The sequence below is a fragment of the Mus caroli genome, unplaced genomic scaffold (assembly GCF_978045245.1).
Source record: "Mus caroli unplaced genomic scaffold, Mus_caroli_1 scaffold_1, whole genome shotgun sequence".
NCBI classification, from domain to species: domain Eukaryota; kingdom Metazoa; phylum Chordata; class Mammalia; order Rodentia; family Muridae; genus Mus; species Mus caroli.
In genome coordinates, this window is record NW_028227256.1 from 31005473 (window position 1) to 31022795 (window position 17323).

Consider the following 17323-nt stretch of genomic DNA (forward strand, 5'->3'; position numbering starts at 1 on the left):
TCTCTAGAGCAGACAGACCACATTCCTTCTTAAAAGGGTTTTCCTCCAAGTGTTTTCAAGTTTGCCTTTAACAGCATCTGTTTTTATCAAAGTTTTCCATTATAAGTCACAGAAATTATATCAGAGCCGAGCAGCAAAATATAGAAGAGGAAATTAGACTACTATATCCTCTCATTTAATCTTAATATATTAAAAATTAAAAATGATATTTATTTTCTTTTCTGGTTTTCTCCAACTCCAAACATGGCTTATCAACCTAGAAATGTGGGGATCAAATGTGTCTCCTGTAATTGCTAATTTCTCTAGTTTGGAGGATTTGAGGAAGCAAATCGACTGCTTTAAACTGGAAAGGTTCAGATATTTACCTGTGTGGGCTGAATTTGCATTGTGGAGGGGAAACATTTGGTGAAAGAATGTTCTCTTTACAGGATGATCTCTGTTTATGCAGAGAAGGGATGGTAAACAAAAGACCTACTATGTTATAACATTTAATGCTACCTAGGCAGCAATTGCTAATGGGGATGGAGGGAGAGAGAAGGTGAGAATGAATAGGATTTAGCTGGACATGATGGCACACCTCTCCGGAGGAGCCTGAGACAGGAAGATCATGAGTTCAAGGCTAACCTGAGACACCCTGCATAACTCAATCTCAAAAAAATATACTGACACTATATAGAGACATAATACATGAATGTTGAGGTCTAAAACTTAAAGGAGTAAAAAAGGCTTTCCTTATGATGTATGTCTGAATCATATTGTTCATGTAAGTTCCAATTTATGGTAAATTCTAAGAGCACTGTGTAGTCGCCAGAATTTAGACCAGAGACCACTGGACCAATGATACAATGACTTCAGCTATCGATTGACAACAGGAGTTGATGAGGAACAGGGAGGAAGAGCGCTTGTATCTTGAAAGAGACTAAAGCAACCTGCCAGTTAACTTTGAGGTATCTGACCTTGCTGGGATTTAGAAACAAGCAAGCAGGTTTGAAGCAAGATGAAGCAGGTTATTGGGGAAAATTAGACAGTTTTTGCTTCAGTGCTTTAAACTATCTGTGGTTGGCGTTCAAGCAGTTTACCGTGGGAAAAAGGAAAAGGGGTAGAGCTAGGAGATGACGGGTTGATGATTGCTGAAACTCAGTGGTCAGTGCTATGCATTTCATTTTTATTTTTAATTAGAGCTCTTCCAGATAAGAAGTTCCCCAAAGGGTAATATTGAGACCCGTGTTAAGCTGCTCACTGTGTAGAGATCTGCCCTGCAGAGATCTGCCCCTTGGATTGTGGGACTATGTTAGAGCAAAGGAACAATCTGTAGTCCCCTGCTGTGTGCAGGTGGCATCCTCAGTGAACCCACGGCCCTGTTAGAAGGACAGTGCTGTCCGCACCTGCCCACTTGTCTTCCTTTCCGCTGCTGTGGTCCATTCACATTTTAAGTGTTGCTCCCCTTCCTGGTCCTCCCCACAAGAGCTCTTCACTCTATCCCCCTCCCCTTTGCCTCTGAGAGGGTATCTCTTATCCCCCCCCCCCAATCCCTTTCCATGGGACATCAAGTGTCTACATGATTAGGTACATCCTTTCCCACTGAGGCCAGATCCTCTGTTACATATGTGCTGGGGGCCATGGACCAACCCCTGTATGCTTTTTGCTTGGTGACTTAGTCTCTAGGAGCTCCCAGGGGTCTGGGTTAGTTGATACTGTGGTTCTTCCTATAGGGCTGCCATCCCCTTTAGCTCCTTCAATCCTTCCCCTAACTCTTCCATAGGGGTCCCCGACCTCAGTCCAATGCTTGACTGTAAGTATCTGCATCTGTTTCAGTCAGCTGCTGGCAGAGCCTCTCAGAGGACAGCCATGCCAGGCTCCTGTCTGTAAGCACATCATAGCATCAGTAATAGTGTCAGGGTTTGGTACTCACCCATGGGGTGGATCCCAAGTTGCAGTCACTGGGTGGTCTTTTCTTCGATCTCTTTCCCGCAGTTCTTTTTGACAGGAACAATTCTGGGTCAAGAGTTTTGACTGTGGGGAGATGGAACCTAAAGAGACCACCTCCAGTAGGTAGACAGAACCCCCAGTGAGGGATGGGGTCACTAAAGCTCCACTTCTTTAAGGCTCCATAGCCTCCCCAAGTAGCGCCACCTACTGGGAGCCGAGTGTTCAAACACAAGCTAGTAAGGAAGACACTTCATTCCTATCCCCACACAGAAAACACAGGCCATGGCAGTCTGTAGATCAGCCTATGTGGTGCAGTTCCACGCTTGACTGTGATTTGGAAGATGATAAGAGAGTGCTCTTTCTCTCGAGGATGCTTTCTCTGCCCTCGATGCTCCCGGGATGGTCTAATAACAGGGAACTCGTGCTGCTGCTTGCTAAGTCAACAGTCCCTGTAATCACTTTGTGAGGATTCCGGCATAGTCTTGTAGAGCCTTCAGGCGGTGAGAATGGGGGTTCTGTGATGTCTGGGGAGCTCTGCGGGGAGATCACACAGGGAGCAGTATGCCACTTTGCTTTGGGCCAGGTATTGTATTTAATCCTTGTGTTGTTTTTTGGCTCTTGAGTCCGCTGTGAACCCAGGTTGAGGAAGGGTAATTTTTCTTGGCTCATGCAGCTTGTTAGTTCTAGAACTTGAATTTGGGCTTCCTCTGTTTGCAAAGCCCTTATTTTCCCTGCCTTGTGCACGGAATAGATCCCCAGTTTTGAATGTATTCGGAGATATTTAATACGATTTTTCCATTAACGTTGTGTGCTCTCAGACTTTAATTTCTACTGTCTTGCAGCAGGCACGGAGAAACTGAGGGTATTTCGTGTTTTGTTGTGAGACGGGATGAGGAGGTAGAAGCTGACTGTGCAGGAGTTAGGAAAGGAAAAGTAGTGCTGTGTCCAGTGTACGGTGAGTCATGAGTCATGAGATATGCCGTGAACATGTTGGGTCCTTCACTTCGCTGAGTTGAAAGTCGGTGATAAGAACTTACAGTACTTTGGGGACATATGCTGTGACATGGCAACTCTAGGCGTCGTCACTGAGATTTACACGGCACATCGGGAATGCTGGGTTTTGTATTACGCTTTTTGGTTTTGTTTTTTTTTTGTTGTTGTTATTTTTGTTTTTTTTGACATGTCAGCATATTTATTATTTCCAGTCTGAAATCCCTTAGATGTACTGAGCCCAGCGGGGGAAATCTGTAGCATGTATACGAATAGCAAAGTGATTATATTACATTAGGCATTCCTGATACGCATTAATTATTTTGAATGGAGGAAATGCAATGCCAGTGGCTTATAATGTAAGATAAACTGTGACCACAGGGACAGTCTTATTATAAGATTAATTTCTTGGGATATTTTTTGACGTGTCAGCATATTTATTATTTCGAGTCAGAAATCCTGTGACTCTAGTCTTTTCGTATCACCAGGTTTTCTTTCGTTCACTGAAAGATTTAGTCGACAGACTTTGAAGTGTACAGGAATGTTTGTTTCCTTTGGCTTTTCTAGATGAGTTCCTACCTCTGATTAGTAGAGAAAAATGTACTAAAATCTGATCTTTTTTTTTTTTTTTTCCGAGACAGGGTTTCTCTGTGTAGCCCTGGCTGTCCTGGAACTCACTTTGTAAACCAGGCTGGCCTCGGACTCAGAAACCCGCCTGCCTCTGCCTCCCAAGTGCTGGGATTTAAAGGCGTGCTCCACCACGCCCAGCAAATCTGATCTTTTTAAAAGGAGAGTATGACATGGAATGAAGTCTTTCTGGTTCTAGGGCTTCTGGCCGGAGATGTGCGTTTCCTCTTGGTGGCCTCCTCTTTCTCCAGGTTTCTGAGGGAAGAATGTGACATCTGTGGTTGGGTCTTTCTGATGACAGCAAGGTTCTTCAGCCTCCCGTGGTCTTTGTCCCGTCTTGCCTTTCGGGAGCAGCTTTGGGTGACTCTTACCTCATTTCTGCCTGGATGCCCGGTTCCCGGTGGGTCACTGATTTTCAAGACTGTGCACAGTGAGCTTGGATCGGGTATGGTTTGGGTATTAGGTTTTTCCTGCCTGAGAATTTGAATAATCCGTCCCCATCTGCTGACACTGTTTTGCAATATAGTGGAACCTTTGGAGATCAGGCCTAGTTGGAGAAAAAAGTTTGTTGGGGTTGTCCAACTGTAGCAAGCAGTATGGTCCTGCTTTGTGGTCCATCCACATGAGAGTAGGGGCTACCTCACATTTCTGACTCCACAGGGAAGAACTGTTCCAGCCAGCATGCCTTACCCATTATGGCGGACTACACCTGAAATGGGTGGATCAACATCCAGAGTGCAGTCACAGCATTAAGAAAATCAACCAATGCAGGCCCATCCAGCTCCAGAGTCACTTTACCTCAGCTCTGACTGGGAGGTTGCGTTGCACTTGAGCCAGGAGACCTGCTCAGGGGCCCCCGGCTTGCTCTGGAACCCATTTCCTGCCATGATGACACATCTGTTAGATGCCTGCACCAGACTCGTGGGGAACTCTGTGTTTAGTCTGTAGAAGGCAGGACCTAGTATCTGGCCACTTTCTGAGGGTGTCAAATAGGAAATGTGCCCTCTTCTGCCCTTAACTCAGTATGCCTGATCCCTTCAGGGCCAACACCTGCCTTGAACTTCATCATCTTTTTCCCAGGCCCTTTGCTTCTCTCTCCAAGCACTTTGGCTCTTCTGTCAGAGCAGGAAGGAATCTGTTTTCAGACCTAGATAAGGGGTTCATTGAGGACCCCTTAATAGGTCAGTAAGGGAAGGCAGGAGTGAAGCATTTTGGGAAATTCTCCCAGCTGAATAATTCTGTTTTTGAAACCATAAATAACAACTCCCATCCTCTCTGACATTTCTGTGATTTCCTTTTCATGTGGATAAATAGTTATAGTGAGAGTAAAGGACAGTATACGAATGCAGTTCAGAATATCATCGCGTGAGCTTGAAGGTCAGCCAAAATACTTACCTCTTTAGCTTCGGATCCCTGCAGTCTGCTGTCTGCTTCTCGGGTGGAGTTTAGCAAGAAAGGACCAGGTGATTCCACAGGCCTGTCTTCAGGCTCATCGCCTACCAGGTGATGAATAAATTGTACTCAATTACAAGCAGTAATTTTCCTCCTCTTTAAAGGTCAAAAGAGCTTGGGGATCAGGAAGGTGGGTGATTCTGGGATGTCATATATTGCTGATGCTGACTTCCCTCCTCCTGCTGTGTTCATTGTTTGACTGTGACACCACTGTTCCCTCTCCCTTGAATGTGCCATTCCCTCACACACCTTCAAAGGTCCCTCCTCAGCATCTGCCTAATGCTTTGTTCTATTTTCCCAGATAGATGTGAAGAAGCATTCTATGGTACCACTGTAACATAACATAATAGAAAGGGCGGCTCAACCATTTTTCCTCAGACTTATTTCCTGTCTTGTCTTTTTCTGGTTCTGGAACATACTTGGCCTCTCAGTAACTCACAGATAGCTGTAATTATTCAAGGCTTAGGAGATAAAGCTCTTAAGTTTTCATTGGAATGCTTTATCTATAGCTAGTTGTAGACAGAATCCTTGTATTTGGAAAATTTATCTTAGAACTATAAGATCATTTCTTTAATCATACACACACACACACACACACACACACACACACAGTCATGGCTCACTGACTCTTTTAAATGAAAACTTGAGTTTGTTTGAATTAAAATCCAGCACATGTTCTTCTTTATATAGGTGGTCACAGCTTTTGGACCTTTGGGGCTGTATATTTTAGTATTGTAACTAAGCCATCTCAGATTTTATATGTGTGTGTGTGTGTGTGTATGTATATGTATATGTATATATACACATATGTACAGTTAGTAATTATTTATAGATTATCATTTGTGAAGCAGCAGTAATATGGACATGGTTCGTATTCAGATCAATTGCTCTTGGTGGGTGCCATAAAGAGCGAGTTAGGGAGAATTTTACGAGAGTCGGTTTTGCCCATATTGCCCCTTTCCGTTGAATACCTTCATTTTTTTAAGAGCTTCATTTTATTCATTAGTGTTTCGGGCACAGATAGGGGAGTGGTGCCAGTCACCAGTGAATGCGTAGTTTCTATCTCAGTCCTAGTGCTAGGCCAAACAGGGTCCTCTTTCTGTTGGAGTTAACCATTTCCTCAGCAGTGACTGTGTGAACTAGGACATGTTTTTTCCATTGGGGGAGCAGTTGTGACCAAGTGTCTGGCTTGTGAGTGTGCACGCCTGGCACCTGTGTTCTTGCTTCCCCATTTTCATAACTGTGCTCTTTCTTTTTTGCCTCCAGCAGTGCGCCCCTGGGAAAATGCTTTAGCCCTGTTTTTGAGACTTGTAGCCCCTGCTGGCCTGGGACAGAATCCATGGCCTTGGCCATCCCAGTGCTAAGGTGAAGCATGTGAGCCGCCCTTCCCGATGGCTCAGCGCACAAACGGAAACTGCCCGGAACTCCAGAGTAACACCTGGAGAAGCCAGGGAAGTAAAAGATATCTCAGAATGGTTCAGGGGACAACAAAGCAAAACCAGATCCAGAGACAGGTCACACTTGTCTTGGTGACTGTACCGTAAATGGCTTGATTGTCTTCCTATTTTTCTTTATTTTGATTATTTTACAGGTTCTACCAGTAGCTAATAATAGTGAATGAATACTGAGGGTGGTCCTCAAGCATTGTATTTAATGTCTATATGAGCATTTTCTGAGGTGACTCTTACCCTGAAGTTTTGATTATCTTTAGCTTCCGCCCCTGAGTTGCTAGTTTTAGGATCAAGAGATTAGGTTCCCGGGCTACTTCTCTTGTTTTCAGTCCTGTTGCTTGTTGGTTTTCTAACCCTGAGCAAATAAGATAACTTCTCAGTGCCTCAGTTTCCCTCTCTCTAAACCCCATGTGTCTAGGCTGTGTGGCTGGTAAGTAGTGTGACTAGAGAGCACACGGGCTAATGTTATACGCAGATTCTCTAGACATTGTACCAGCGAAGCCCACCCTGCTTCCGCTTGAGCTCAGGGTGGGCTGGGCTTTTGTTTTGTTTTGTTTTTGTGTTTGTTTTTGCACATTGAGCTATGAACAAAACCTCCTCAAATGTGACTTTCTGTCTTCTTTCTTCTGTCTATACATGTGACTAGTTTGTCTTCTTGGCTCTGCTAGCTCTTTTATTAGACAATTCATTTAATTATCAGTAATCTTTAGGGACTAGATGGTGATGTGTCTATACTGGCAGAGAGAAGCAGGGCGGTTACAGAATTTGAGTTTAAGACCACTCCTCTGATACAAGTATCTAAGGTGTTTTGAAATGCCTGGAAAGGTATTTGAGCAGAGATATCTACTTTAAAAATCGCCTCTAGTTTTCAAGAAATGCAAGTAGACAAGACAAGCGTGCTCTAGAACATTGCTGTGCAGATGGTTGACCTAAGGTCACACTCTCTAGAGGGAAGTCCTCTGACTGCTCAGAGCTGTTATCTGTCTCATTCATTGGGGTGCTTTGGTTGGGCGAGTGAGTCCCTGGCTGGACCTCCTCTTGGAAGTGCGCCCACCCCCTCCCGGGGAAGAGGTCCTGTGTCACCTGACACTATTTGATTAGTCTGTGCACCTTTGCATTTCCCCTCAGTGCTCCTGGATGGGTACAGCGACTGAGTTAATGGTTAGGCAGAGCTGTTCAGGCCTGGGGTTGGGTGGGCTGGGGTGTGGCTTCTGTGGCTCAAGGGCACGCCTGTGATCCTGTAAGTACTGCAGTTGTCTGCCAGCTGCAGGCTGCATTTAAATAAGAAGTGCTGGATGGGAGGCTATCCTTGGGAGGCAAGCCCAGACCCATCACTTTTTCCAGTGGTTCAGATGGTTGCCTTTGGTGTTCCCACCCCTGTATCCTTGCTGCTGACTCAATGTGTGGCTGGCTTTGTTTTTATTGAAACAAAAAGCCCTATATGTATGACTCATGGCTATAATCACCATTGCCCTGAGAAGTTTGTCACAACCTGGTGACAGGGAGCCACAGTTTGAAAGAATTTATTAGGAACTCTTCATGAAAAACGACAATTTGCTGGATGAATGGAGGCCGCTAACTGAGGTATATTCGGATTTATTCTGTTGGCTCTTCTGACACGCTTGGTACCAAGAAAGATGAAAAGTGTTCTTGGGGAAATCAAGAGGTTGTGTCATTGTGTAGTGCTTCTGCAGCGCTGGACCCAAGAGCTCCTGGTTCCTGCCTGGCTCACACTGATGCACCGCCCCACCCCCCACCCCCACCCCCAACCCCCAACCCCGCCCTGGAGCTGAGTGAGGTGAGCATGTCATGATCACTAAGGACTGGGTTAGCAGAGAGATCAGGAGTGCTAGTTAAATGGAACAGTGTAACAAAAATTCGAAATCTTTGTGCTCCTTTGTTTATAGTCTGCAGGTAGGAGGAGGTAGATAATGGAGCAGATGGCCGAAGTTTTATGTTAAGTCCTTAGTCGATTGTAAACACAGGTATTAACCAGCAGATTCCTCTTTAGAGCAGAGCCTAAACCTCTGTTCCCACTTCCAGCCATCAGGAGCCAGAACTGTGCTGACAGGCAAGCATGCATTCTGACCTTTCATTAGGGGGAAACCCAACACAAAAGCGTTTGCAGAGAGAGGTTTAAGCCTCCATCCATCAGCTTACCCAGCACATTCTCCTGTGCCTTGTTTCGGAATTCCTCACAAAGGCCTGCGAAACCAGGCTGTAATTTGGTGTGTGGTAACTAAACTTCAAACAAGGCGAGGGGTGCCCCAAGCTGAGCGTGTTCTGAGTTAGTTTCTCTTTTCAGAGTCTCCTCTGCAGCTGCCCGGGCAGCCTTTCTTTGGGGACCTTGTTACCAGTTCCACACTCCAGCTGCTGACTGCCATGTGTGGTCCTTCCTGTCCTTTTCCTCTTCTCAGCCATCATAGGCAGAAGCCCAGCATACCTGGAGAGCTGCTCTGCCTTAAACCTGAGTGGGCACTGTGGCTGGTCTTGGTCCTTTCCCTATGTCTTCTGTGTTCAGCGCATGTCAGTATGTATATGATCGAATGTCCAGTGCATAAATGAATAAAGTGGTTTGGCATGCTCTCCTCCTGGGTATTATCAGTGATGATGCATACACATCTTTCTTGTAGAAGATTCGTTGAGTCTAGAGGTGCTCAGAACGAACCATGAGCAATGGCAGGCACACTGGCATCTTCCTTTTGCTCCGTACACTTTCTTCTGATGAAGTTCTTTTTTTTTTTAACTTATTTTTTATTGGATATTTTCTTTATTTACATTTCAAATGTTATCCCCTTTCCTTTCTTTCCTTTCCCCCTCCCTCCCAGGAACCCCCTATCCCATCCTCCCTCCCCCTGCTTCTATAAGGGTGTTCCTCCCTCCACCCATTCACTCACTCCCACCTCCCCATCCTCGATTCCCTTACACTGGGGCATTTTTTGAGCCTTCATAGGACCAAGGACTTCTCCTCCCATTGATGCCTTTTGAAGCCATCATCTGCTACATTCTGATGAAATTCTTTACTTGTGTTTTATAGGTCTATATATATTTATTAGCAGATTATTTTTCACTTGGTCACTTTTTTATGTCAATGTGTGCAGATTTTCAAAATTAAAGTTTCACAGTTTTCAAAATTAAAATGATTGAACTGTAACTCATTTATCTGGTGTCCTGCTGATTAACATTTAAACAGTTTCAGATATTTGGTCACAGTGAACATCCTTACAAACTAACCACACGGCAGGCCTATGAAAGTCTTTTGTTACCAGTTCTTGCAAGTAGAATTACTGATTCAGAAAGTATATCCATTTAAGTATGGGATATAGACTGTCAAATTATCCTGTTCAATGCTGTAATTTACTTACCTACATCAGAGTAGGTAAGGACTATGCATGTATCTGCACTTGCTGTTATCATTCTCATAAATTTACAGAAGCATGAAGTTTAATTTTGTGTTTGTCTTGGCAGCTGTAGTCTAGCAATGTTGGGGTGTCTTTTCATGAGTATTTTCTGCCCCATATTGTTGAAGTACATATGTGTGTGTGTGATTATTTTAGAGTTACTGTTTGCATGCCTTTTCTTTGGGACTGTCTATTTGACGTACTTAAGTATCCGGGACTGATGATGGTGTTGCTTTTGTAGAACAAGGTTCCTCATTTCTGGGCATTACAAGTGACGCTCTGGTCAAGTGAGAGTTTCATGGTTTTTTTGTTTTTTTGTTTTTGTTTTTTTCTGACTTTCAAGATTAGGACTTCTGTTATTTGACAAAGAAAAAGACTTTAGAATAGAACTTAAGATCTTTAGGCTGTGGACGGTGGCAGTTTTGCCCCTCTCTCCCTCCCTCCCTCTTCACCCTACTCTTTCCTCCCCCCCCCCCAGACTTCTGTTCCCCTCTGTTATATCATGCAGGATGGCCTCCAACCAGGAATCATAGGTGCACACTGGGTGTATGTAGGCTCTGGTTCCTAAAATTCTCAAGTTTACATATCACCCAACACAGAGACTTGCTTTGAAATTCAAGTGAACATACCTATGGAGTAATACATACAGAAACATTTGATGGTGTTCTGATGGTCATATTTCTCCCTGAAGATTATGTCTAGTGTATAAGGGTGAGCTTTCCAAGTCACATGTATGTAGCATGCCCTGAGCTAAGTCGACTGGAGTTGCCTTTTACTCTAAGGGTACCCTGCCTGCAGTGTTAGAAGACAACATTCAGTTGCTTCTGCTATAAAATCTGATATCTTCTATGTTACCTCCTTGTCCCCTCTCAAAAATTAAAAAGAGGGAAGGAGGGGGAAGAAAGATGGAGGGCTCTCTCTTTAAAGAGACTTCTGATAGCTCCCTTCCTAAGAGAAATGAACAGTTTATCAGTAGCAGTTGCAAAGTACTCAGGCTTGCGAGTGTTTGTTTAAAAGGGGGTGTGGACTAGTTTCCATTGAAGTAGGAGTGTCTCGTCAGTGCTTTCCTTTCTGTGGAGAAAGCAGCATGCTGACACACCACACTTCCTAAGGGAGAGTTCAGGACCTGTCTGCACTGATTCCTGATTCCCGATTCCGCAGAATGATGGGGCAGCTTGTGAGAAGCGGTCAGGACTGGAACACGCAGCTTGTGGGATTGATGTGCTGTATGGGTTAGTACGCGTCCCCGCCGTCCCCCCCACCCCCGCCCCCCTGCAGATCCTGGAATCTGGATAAGAAAGTTGTGCTACCTGCTTTGGCTGCCTGGGGAGAGCTGACAGACTGTGGGGTGCCTTGAGGAATGTGGGTAGAGTCTGGACTACTTTTTGACTCACCTGAGAGAAGAACTTCCCTGTGTATGGTTGTGCCTAGGATAGCTCTGTGTGTGTCACTGAGATTTGCTGAGGGTGGCACTGAGCATAGTTAACTTCCATTGAACTTTACTGGGAACAGCGTGAGCGGTAATAACTGCTCTTTATGTGATTTCTTTTTCCCCCTTAAATTCTGTTGTTTGCACTTGGTGTTTTTGTATATTTTCAGCTACTTTGCATTCCATGAAGTGAATGTAAATGTGTGCTTCCATTTAAAATTGATTGTAAATAAGATCATTTTGACTGGAGAAATGCTATAAAACTTGATTCAGTATAGTAATCGTGCAGTGCACACAACCAACAACCGGCTAATACACAGGAATGATGACAGTCGCTTTGTCGTCATAGCAACAGTGCCCTAAATATAAATCCCAGTGTTAAGGATCCCTGACTAAGATGAGGGAAAGTCACCATGAGACTTGTAATTGGAAAATTAGGTGGTGTAATCCGGTACACTCCCTTTTGAAATACCGTGTACAGAAGGTGGCGAAATCTGCCGCCTTCCCAGGCTCAAGTTTTCCCCAACTGCAGGGTTGTTACTGAAGATCTTGGAGCTGTTGTCCTGGTCCTGCTGCAGGACCCCTACTTGAGGGTCTCCTTGGCACTGTGTGTCACTCCTGTAGGCTGATCGTGATAAACAGAAGGATTGGGTTGTTCTTAGAAGATGGCAGCATGTGTGACAGGTCACTAAGTGAGTATCAGTCCTGTGCTTGTTAGTCAAGGGCTCCCAAGGTTTAGCATCACCCCCATCTACAGTGGCTCTTCTTCGCCTCATGGAAGGGTTTGTTTTCATGAGGTCCCATTTATTGATTGTTGATCTTAATAATAGGCAGTAAGTACACTATCTACTGGTGTTCTGTTCAGAAAGCTGTCCCCTGTGCCAGTGCATTCAAGGTTGTCCCTTACTTTCTCTTCTGTCAGGGTCAGTGTGTCTGCTTTTATATTGAGGTCTTTGGTCCCCTTGGACTTGAGTTTGTGTAGGGCGTTAAGTGTGGATTTGTTTGCATTCTTCTACATGCAGTCATCCAGTTTGACCTGCACCGTTTGTTGAAGATGTTGTCTTTTTCCCAGAGTGTATTTCTGGCTTCTCTGTCAAAAATCAGGTGCCCGTGTGTGTGGATCTATGTCTGGCTCTTCAGTTTGATTCCATGGATCGATGTGTCTGTTTTTATACCAATGCCAAACGTTTTTAAAGAATTACTATAGCTCCATAGTACAACTTGAAATCAGGAATGGTGAAACCTCTGGCTGATTTTTGTTTCTTTGTTTGTTTGTTTTTATTGTTCAGGATTGGTTTCGCTATCTTGGGTGTTCGTTTTTCCACAGTAAGTTGAAAATTGTCCTTTCCAACTCTATAAAGGACTAGGTTGGAGTTTTGATGGGGACTGTGTTGACTCTGATGATTCCTTTAGTTTGGACAGTTATTTGCAGATTATATAATAGTATGCATAAATCGCCCTGAAAATTTCACTGTATGCATAAATCACCCTGAAAATTTCACTGGGGAACTCCTGCAGCTGACAAATACTTTCAGCAAAGTAGCTGGATACAAGATTAACTTTAAAAACAATCAGTAACTCTCGTATATACAAAAGACACATGAACTGATAAAGAAATTGGGGGAAGTACCCCTTTCACCATAGCCTCAAATTACAGAATCTCTCAGGGTATCTCTAACCACGCAAGTGAAAGATTTGTGTGATAAAACTTCAAGGCTCCGAAGAAAGAAATCAAAGAAGATATCAGAAGACTGATGCTCATGGGGTCTGTAGTAGGATTTCATAGGTAGCATTAACATAACAATACAACATAATAATGTCATCTGCAGATAACCATGATTTGACTTCTGTCTTTCTGCTGTGTATCCCCTTGATGTCTTCATTTGTCTTACTGCTCTAGCTAAGACTCCAAGTAGTCTACTGATAAAGAGAGTGTTGGCAGCCAAGTGTTGTTCCTGACTCTAGTGGAGTTGCTTTGTGCTTCTCTCCATTTAATTTGATGTAAGACAACCGTTTGGAGGCAGTGCTGTGGTAGGTGGTAGCGGCTGGGCAGCAGGCACAGCAGCAGGGAGAGGTGAGCCTGAGGGCAAGCCCATGGTGCTTTCTTCCCTACGGATGGCTCAGTCAATGGGTGTTAGTGACACTGGACACACAGGAGGAGATCCTCCGAACAGTCCAGTTTTGTTAACTTCAAGACATGGAGCATCCTGTGCATGGGTCATACCAACCTTATTTTATGTTTGTTTGTTTTTTTTCCAGATGAGCGGGACAAAGTTCAAAAGAAAACATTTACAAAATGGGTAAATCAGCATCTCATGAAGGTGAGTCGCTCACTCGCTCCAGTGCTGGAGCGGCTTTGAACGCTCTGGTGCATGGGCAGAGCTATGGATGCCACATACCACTAACCAATGTCAACTGCACACACACCGAGGCACTTACGTTGTGCTTTTGTTGTCATAGTGGAGGGCGTGTGACATGTGGGTAATGATGGCGGAGGTGAGAAGGTAAGTACCCCTGACTAGTGTGTTTTGTGACATTAGTGCAAGCGCTTTTTATTGGTCTCAAAAAGGAATCTGTCACACATGCGCAGGCACACGCATGGGCGCACATGCTCGGGGGCACACACACACACATACACACACACACATTTGGACTCAGAAAAGCTGCTGTCTGGCACAAACCGTTTCTCTCAAGATTCCTGTTCTGCACTCAGAAGTTTGTATTTTTTTGTTTGGACAGCAGAGGCTTGGGTGAGAATGGAATTGGATATTGGAGAAAAGCCGGGAGTAGTTTTATTTGTGCCCAAGGATTATGTTTGCATTGCTGTGAGAAAGAGCTGTGGCTCTTAGATTAATATTATTTGTGTGCTGTGTCACCTTGAGAATTTGATAGACGCTCTCTAGAAAAGTACATAGGATTTTCCTTATCATTCTATGGTTGGATTCTAGTGAGGCCCATGTGGTTTTACAGCTAACTGTTGGTCACTTTTTCTCCCTGTATTTTTGTAAGGACCTCTGAAATTCCAGTAGGGAACCCTTCTGGGTGGAAAGACTTTTTCCGGTTAAACTAGCATAGAGTGCAAGGCAAGAACAGTGTAAGATATGACTTTAGCCAGGTGTAGTGGTGCTTACCTTTTAACCCCACTACTCACGAGGCAGAGGCAGGCAGATCTCTATAAATTTTAGGCCACTGTCCTCTAGATTGTGAGATCCAGGCCAGCTACGGCTACATTGTGAGACACCATTTCAAACAAAAAAATGATTTTAATGTCAGGAACATATCTGAATTATCTGAGTGATATCCCAGTCTCTGCCTCCTCTCCATTACCCAGCAGCATCCTGTGCCAAACTCTGATGGTCATGTACAGAGAGAGAGAGAGAGCATGTCACTTATTCTCTAGTCGAGAGTCACTTTTGATAGGAAACCTGTTGTGTTGAGAAGAGCTGGATGTCTGTGAGGAAATGCACCACAGGTTGATGCAGGAGGCCAGGAGTTTTACCTGCCGTCTTCTAGGCCTTTGGTTCATCCTGCATGTATCAGGCACTGGGACTTTTTCCACTAGATAGGGCAGTGATGAGCTGTAGTCAAGAGGATTTTCTGTCTTAGTTACTTTTCTATTATTGTAATAAGACACTACGACCAAGGCTGCTTATAAAAGAAAGCATTTACTTTGTATCTTAGGGTTTCAGTTGATGACTGAGAGAGGCTACTATGAGGGCAGAGAGGCTTCATGTCCGAGTAGTAGCTGAGAGCTTACATCTTGAAAAACAACTGGGAAGGCGGAAGAGGGGAGGGAGAGCAAGCATACTACACTCAAAGCCTGCTCCCAGTGACACACGTCCTTCAGTAAGGCTACACCTCCTAATCCTTCCCAAATAGTTCCACCAGCTGGGAACCAAGTATTCAAACACATGAGCCTATGGCTGCCATTCTGACCCACAGTTTTCTGTCTTAGAGTGACTGCCATGGAAGCAGCTGGTGCCCCTGTGACCACTGTTGGCCTCAGCCTCCATCAGTGTGGTGACCTGGGGATGGGCAGGGGCGTAGGGTATTGGTTTTCCCAAATGTTCTTGAACACACATAGCTGTGGTAACTTCCATGTTGGTAGTCAAGTCACACCAGAGAGAAGCACAAACAAAGACAGCTATCAAGAGGGCCATAAGACTGGCAGTAGACATTTGCAGGGGCCCGTGTGAGCCTGGCCTGTTACACTGTGCTGCTCATTTAATAGATAGTTTATAAGCTAGATGATTACATATAACAATATTTTACTAAAAGTATTCAAATATTAGTTATGTATTTTGTAGACTCATTCTTAAGTCCCATATCATTATGTCTGTCTAGAATATGCATTCTGTATGTAATCACATTGTGTACATTAAATCATTCACCCCTAGAGATAACCCTCTGACATGGCTTAGACTGCCGGTTTCACATATGTAACTTTTAGGGTTAGATAGATCTCCAGGGTTCAGAATTTTCTTTTACCTGGAATAGCTCCTGGTATAGTTAATGCTTAACTCTTCTATAGATATAAAATGAAAGTCTCAAATATTGAAGGCTTAATTATGCTAATTATAGTAACGCGTAAGAAAATATCTATTTTACATAAAACAACCAGTAAACTGATGCCCGAGTAGCTGCTTCATGCTGTAAGAGCAGACTAGTTTATTTCATGGAGTCCATTAGAGGTCAGGATTTTAAATTAACTCTTGGTTGGGGCATATAGTTCAATGGTTGAGTGCCTGTTGAGCACACACAAGACCTTGGGCTCAATCTCAAGCATCCAAACAAAACAAAATTAAGTTAAAATTATCTCCTATTTAATGTAGAGTCACATTAGGGAGGTAGGAAGCTGGAATGTGGCCTTGGCTGACTCCTACCACCAGCTGCTTATGTGCTTGCTTGTGGGGTGGCTTAGGAGCAGCTCATGCTGGGCTCCTCTCAGAGCTCTGAGAAGCTGCTGGAATCACACTTCAGTCATCAGAGCAACCTTGCTGCCCCCCATCCCCAACCTACCCCCACCAGACTTCTGTTCTTGTCTAGAAGTCACAACATTATCCTGAGGTAAGGAAAAGCAAATATCCACAACCATTCCGGGACACTTAAGTCTAGGCCATTTGCCTCCGTCCCCTTTGTCTGGTCCACCTAAGATTTGATGAGAGGGGAATGGAGTATGGGGCAGTGAACCTGTTTCTGTCACTGGAGCGAATGCTATTTTAGTTGGACATGTGGTCATAACCCAGTTAGTGGGAACTATAAAATAAGAATATGCATTTTTTTTGGTGAGAAAAATGTTAATTCTGAGAAAATAGTCCTGTGTTGAATTTCTTCTCTCTTGGCTAGAAATGTTGACTATATTCTAGGTGAAACTGAAGTGGGGGTCAGGGAGGCCCTGCGTCCTTCTTGCTTTCTTCAGTCCCTTTAAGGAAAAGTACACCATCTGAAGGGATTATATAAAAATCAGACCATGTTATTTAAGTGTTACGGGAAGGCAGACATTAAAAACAAGGCCCCAGAAGTTCAGGACACGGAGGAAGTAAGCGGGGTGGCGGTGCTTCACTCAGCACCTGTATGATGGCACCCAAGTGTGAAACGGTTTTTTCCTTAAGATGTTTGGTGGTGTTTTAAAAATATAATGTTTTCTGGAAAAAGTAACTTAGTTCACTGTTCTATTGCTATGAAGGGACACTATGACCAAGGCAACTCATAAAGGGAAAGCATTTACTTAGGGGCTGGCTTACAATTTTGGAGGCTTAGTCTAATATCATGGTAGGGAACATGGTGCTAGACAGGCATGGTGCTGGAGGAGTAGCTTAGGACGGTATCTTGACCCACAAACAGAGAGAGAGGGAGGGAGATGTGGAGGGAGGAAGACAGACAGAAGACAGACAGACAGACAGGGTCTGGCATGGTCTTTTAAAAGCTTAAAGCCCACTCTCAGTGACACACTTCCTCCAACAGGGCCACACCCACTCCCAGACCACACCTCCTAATCCTTCTAATCCTTCCAAATAGTTCCACTCCCTGATGGCTAAGCATTC

At 44.2% G+C, this 17323-nt stretch overlaps 1 protein-coding gene across 23 annotated transcripts in view; it reads left to right on the forward strand.

Moving 5' to 3' along the window:
- Dst (dystonin) overlaps nt 1-17323 on the forward strand; it is a 396685-nt gene that overhangs the window by 155262 nt on the left and 224100 nt on the right. For all 23 annotated transcript variants that reach the window (XM_085836145.1, XM_085836168.1, XM_085836161.1 and 20 more), the window contains one exon: nt 13539-13600. In XM_085836145.1, coding sequence (XP_085692271.1) covers nt 13539-13600 — 62 coding nt within the window. The remainder of the gene's footprint in view (nt 1-13538; nt 13601-17323) is intronic.